Here is a 6000-nt window from a genome sequence, read left to right as displayed (position 1 = left end):
ATGAGACATAATCACTACAAAATCAAAAGCACAGTTTGAAGCTACAAAAAATATATATTTTAGGTAAGTAGTCTGTAAAATACTTTTTCTGATCATGAAATCTGAAATTTCCATAATGCTAGAAATTTAAAATTAACAATGAATTTGAAATGGAAAAAATTTTCTAAGTAAAATTATAAGTAGACAAACTAATATTGTTTGTTCCTACAGAGCTCTACTAACTTTGGAATATTGAGTATGAATCTCTGTTTTGACCATCAATATTGCATCGGAAAATGACCGAGGACCACACCACCCATTTGGCAATGATTTCCAAACATAATTTTCTAGGGGGACAGGTAAACAAGAACATTGCAAAACATCAGTTCTTCAGTCTGCTGGGTAAATCTAGCACCATAGCAGAAACTCAAGCTGTGACTCCTTCCCTTCATGTTTCATATTCTTTGAACAGAAATACCAATTCTGAAATTGGATTTGGATGACAATTACTTTGAAATCAAAACACACATAAAAGAATATTGTACAGATTATTCTTGTCCCAATTTTACCACAATACACAGATTCTGCAGTGGTTTTGCCATTAAAATATATTTTATTGAATTAGAGTTGACTTGCAAGACACATGGAGGGCAGACGAATGTTGCTGGAAAGTGCTATTTTATGATCCACATGCCCTCTTCCACTTCTTGGGTTAATCACTTTTGCTCATCTCTGACTGCTGTGTTTAGCTGAAAAAAGAGTTCAGTCACAATGAAACTAAGGTCAGGAGTTGGTTCTCAGGGTATGCCTGTTGCCTGTGCTCTCTTAATAACCGTACATGTTGTGCCATCTTATAGGCATGCCCGATTTATCAAGAGAGGAAAAATAGAGATGACCATGACTCAGGAAAAAACCATTCTAGCCTCTAAGAAATAACTCAAAACACTGATCCAGGGATGTTATGGTTGAAAATCAATGGCTCTTGTAGCAGTATCAAGAGGAGGGGGTTTTTGAGGTGATTAGGTCTTGAGGGCTCTGCCCTTATGAATGGATTAATGTAATTATTGCAGGAGTGGGTTGGCTATCATGGGAATGAGTTCCTCATAAAAAGAATGACGGGGCCTAATTTGGCCTCACAATTAACGTGCTTGCATCCCTCATTGGACTGCCAGGTTTAATGCCCAACTCTGGCTCCTCACTCTAGCCTCCTGCTAACGCAGACACCGAGAAGTGGCAATAATGGCTCAGCAGATTGGGTTCCTGCCACCCACATGGGACACCTGGATTGAGTTCCTGGCTCCTGGCTTTCAACCTGGGCTGTTGAGGGCATTCGGGGGAGTGAACCAGCAGCTTGGAGCTAGTACACACTCTCTCTCCCTCTCTCCCTTCACCTTGATATAGGAAAACCCTAGATTTATTTCTTCCTATAGAAACCATTACTATACTAATAATGTTTATGTTTCCTTAAGGAAATTCCTGAATTTTATTACTTTTAAAGAAAAAAAATAAAGCTTTCTTCGACACTTCTTAGTAACTTTGTGTACAAAATCCTATGGTTAGGAAAAACAGTCTCTTGGGACTACATACCCTTAATTTTAACTGTAGCTTGGTAGCTTAAAGGAAATACTCTGTGAGTGATATTTTTAGTCCTATGTTCCAAGAAGTACATCCTTTAATGGGCTACCATTGTCTTCCTTATATGTGAGTAAATGCTGCAAGTTATAAATTCCAGGCTAAGTCCTTGGCCACATTATGTCATGCTTAGAAGTCAGATTTAGAGTTGGAGAGTCCAGATTCCTAGCTAGGTCACCGAACAGCTGTATGACTTTGAGCAAAGTGCTTAACTCCTTTGAACCTTATGTTTATGCATAAGTGCATGTATGGGGTTTATTGTGTGTGTGTGTGTGTGTGTATGTATGTGTTTGTGTGTGAAAAGTGGGTGAATATTATAATATCTGGAAATATACTATCTGACCTGTAGTAAGAGTGCTGTAAAAGGAAGCTGTTAATGTTACCATGTGCTTCTGTGGAATTTATCCTACAAATGATGTATCTGTGAGTTCCCTGATGAATTCCTTAAAATGCCTTTAATAATAAAGCTGGCAATATCCAGTGTCTATCTTCTACTCTTTGTGAACAGAATTCCAGGAGTATTTTTTTTCTTTTGCCCCAGTTTGCAGCTAAGATATTACCCCATAATCTAGGTCAACAGAGATGCTAAAAAAAAATTGCCAAAACTTGGAGACAGCCAACTATCTTCTCACCAGATTGTTGAGAGGTGGCCTGCACCAACCACCCCTCCTTGTTACTCCCTCCACATAACAGGATTGAGAGGTGAGAGGCATAGTTGGAGGCCTTCTGGAAAGTTCATTGTTTGACTTGTAAAATCAGCAGTGAGAAGACAGCATGGGGAGACAACGGGCTTGAGACAGAGAACAGTGGAGCAGCTTGTACTTCTGCCAGTTGAGCATTGCAGGGATAGAGTAGGCATCCAAAAGAAGGTAGGTGAGCCTGATCTGACTTGCAAAAGAGCCACCCAGGGAATAGGGGAATGAGCTTCCCTTTGTGTGGCTATAGGGGCAGAGAAGCCAGGGCCAAATTTCTTGCAGGACCAGCTGCATAACTTGCAGCCTGGCACAAAATGAAAATGGGAGTAGGGGAGGAAGTGGCAGTTTCTCTTTCTCCTGTATTTTCTCAGCTCTAACCTACACCGAGGGATTACAAAGTCTATGCAAGTATTCTCTGGATGCCTGCATGAGTGGTGGTGTGGGAGACTAGAGGTCCTCCACTGAATTACCCTCAAGGGCATCAGTCAACTCCTTGCCCCATCTGATCTTGGCCCTCCCCAGACTTGTCCAAGAGATGGTGGAACTTGGGTCTTCCCAACCACCACCAATAATTTGACTCCCACACGATCCTGTACAGAGGTGGGAGCAGCCGGCAGGCAGCTACAGGATAGGGAGGTTGGTCAGAGCCCAGGACAGCAGGGTACTTCCTTTTAGAAGTGGTGGAGACTTGCACAGGGAGTAAGCAAGACTGTGAGGACAAGATAACCACACATGCCAATCAACCCACTCCCATCTCCATGATCCATTATCCTATTGGACTTCATTCATAAAACACTAACTCAAAGGTAAACTTATTAAATAATTCAAAATGGCAACTACAGATCATTAAAGTTCAAGGGAGAGGGGCTTCTGAGCTTAATGCAGTGCCACTAGGTTCAAGTCTCACAGTTCTCACACCCAGGAAGGAATCCTTGCTCCTTTGTTACAGAACTCTGCTGCAAAAAATCCACAGAAGCCTCCCCACCAATGAGAACCAATGACGGCTTTAGCCATTTGTTGGTGGGAGGGGAGGATAGCTCTGAATTATATTCATATTGGAATTTAAACTACTTAGGACTAAAATGAATTTTTTTCCAAAAATCTCTGAAAGTATAGAAATCTAGGCAAGTTGCAATTAAAGGAACTGCTTCCCTATGGAAGGGGATTCAACATGGTCCAGTTAGAAGGCAGTCATTGGGAGAACAGAAGGCATTTTGCATAGTTGTGCTCTGAGAAGTGACACTCCTCATTAATTTGGCAACATGAGCTTGTCCACAATGGCCCAGCAGGCCTCACACAGGAGACCCACTCTACACAGACAATGCATGTGCAACACCAGGGACTTCTAGAGTCAAGGGAGTGAAAACAGGTGGTGGACAGGATGCCTTGGTTGCTGTCAACACCTGTGTGGTCCACAGCAGAAGAGCCAAGAAGCACGGGAAGACAAAAAGAACCTAGACTTTAAAAGTACTAAGTAACTCAGCACAGGGGCGGCATGCATTGAAACTAAGCTAAGGGTGCCAGTGTTTTGGTATAACAGGTAAAGCTGCTGCCTGAGATGCTGGTATCCTATATAGGTGCCAGTTCATGTCTCGGATGCTCCACTTCTGATCCAGCTTCCTGCTAATGGCTAGGAAAAGAAGTACAAAATTGCCCAAGTGTTTGGGCCCCTGCCACCCATGTGGGAGGCCTGGATGAAGCTTCTGGCTTTGGCATGACCCAGCCTGGCCATTATGGCATCTGGGTAGGGTACCAGGGGATGGTATATCTCCCTCTCTCCATCTTTCCCTCTCTGTTTGTAACTCTGACTTTGATATAAATAGATAAATAGACCTTTAAAACAAAAAGAAACTAAGGTAGACTGTCATAGTCCTCAGAGTGTGTGAGCACAAAACAGGAGGGCACTTCAGAAAGCTTATAACAAATGAAGTTAAAAGATAAGATTTTTGAAATCTGAAAATTTTGAAATATATGCACATGGAGGCTTCAGAAACTTCATAAGAATGCATATTATGAAAAATGTGCATGGATTTCAACATTTTTATACAAAAGTAAACAGCTTTTAGTTTCATTTTCCATGAACTGTTTGAAGTACTCTCATGTGAAGCTACGAGCAAATCCAGAAGTCACCATTTTTGTACTGAGCATCTACCAAGGGGCAGGCTAGGAGAAATAAAGCACATTCCATACTTTCAAGGTTCTATAATCTACTGAGAGGCCCAATATGAAGGTGCATGAGATGGCCCACACCTTGTATTACCAGTTAAAATGCAATAAAAATTCAGAAAAGAAAGAAATTATGCCAGAATGGAGAATCCATGGAAGGTCCCTAGGGAAAAGGAGAATTCAACACATAGGCTTTGTTTGGGCCAAATGGAAAGCCAGGTTGGTCCAGATTTTGTTGAAAGAACACACAGCTGTCAACTGTGTCCAGTCGGTGAGAAACACAGTCCCAGTATCACAGAAGGTCAAATCAGGAGCCCTGATGCCTGTAAAACTGGATAGACAGGGGAAAGAATTATAAACACTGCAAAAGAAAGAAACTCCCCATGCTCAGTCCAGAGGCTTTACACAAACTGTCACATTTAATTCTTGCAAAAATTCTAAGCAGTGACATCTATATAAACCACATTATAAGCATAAGCTACCTGGTGTAGCCCAAGGCCTCAGGTAATCACTCTTTATAGGAAAGATATTCCAAGAGTTTAGATTTTATCTCCTAGGAGCAGAGCAAGGGCCAAGCTTTCTTTGGAGAGTACAGGGTTCTGACAGTGCAGATCTGCTGAATTAATCCTTGATTGTGCAAATAGATTGTATTTCATAGTTGAGTAAACTGACACTGAGAGGTTAGGTTATTTTTTCAACATCATCTGCTGCTTCCCAGGCATTCAAGTAGAGTTAACTCAGAGTTTGAAATTTGCTTTTATTCAAATCCAAAATCTACGTTCCTTCCACAATACTATACCACATCCCATACAGAGAACTGAAAGTCAATCTGGTGATTAGACTCGATTCTGAAAAAAACAGGGCATCAGTAAGGCTCTAAAGCAAGGAAATGGGTATATGGAATTCAGTGCTTTAAGATTTCAGCATTTCCTTTCTAAATTAAAAGAAAAAATGGTTTGCAGATTGGAAGATAGGAGATACTAGCCAAGAGATATTTGCAGTAATGCAAATATAATATAGTAAACTAATATCTATAAGAATATAAGAGAAGATATCTATGTAATATCTCTAATGAAAGAAGTTACAGGACTTTGTCAAAGAGTGGATATTGGGAGGGAGGGGCAAACAAAAGTTAAAGATTACACCAAATTTCTCATTATATTTGTATTTTTATTGCTTGCTTTAAATCCAGTAGCAACTTTGATCTCATGGAAATACCTGAAAGATTGGAATTATGATTCAGCTTTCACACATAAGGAAACTGAGGCTCAGAGAAGTTAACCAACCTGCAAAGATCTCAGAGCTGGCATGCAAACCCAATTGTCTCTGGATCAGAAAGCCCACATATTTTCCTAATTGCTAGTTGTGTCAACTTTGGCAGTGGGAAAAATATTGACATCACTGTAAAAACAGAGGGAGAAACTAGCAAGAAGACCACCGGTTTAGTCTGAGATGTGTTGAATTTGAGATTAACAGAATAGCAGCTACATGAAGGTACTTGGTATGAACTGATTGACCTAAAATTCTC

At 40.7% G+C, this 6000-nt stretch overlaps 1 protein-coding gene across 1 annotated transcript in view; it reads left to right on the top strand.

Moving 5' to 3' along the window:
* The first annotated feature begins 275 nt into the window (after window positions 1-275).
* LOC100344901 (coiled-coil domain-containing protein 106) overlaps window positions 276-6000 on the top strand; it is a 41584-nt gene continuing 35859 nt past the window's right edge. The window contains 1 exon segment of the mRNA XM_008257006.3: window positions 276-381. Within this exon segment, the coding sequence (XP_008255228.3) occupies window positions 276-381 (106 nt within the window).

Source organism: Oryctolagus cuniculus, chromosome 11 (assembly GCF_964237555.1).
Source record: "Oryctolagus cuniculus chromosome 11, mOryCun1.1, whole genome shotgun sequence".
Taxonomy (NCBI): domain Eukaryota; kingdom Metazoa; phylum Chordata; class Mammalia; order Lagomorpha; family Leporidae; genus Oryctolagus; species Oryctolagus cuniculus.
Note: the sequence above shows the minus strand (reverse complement) of the source record. Positions and strands in the feature narration are given on the sequence as shown.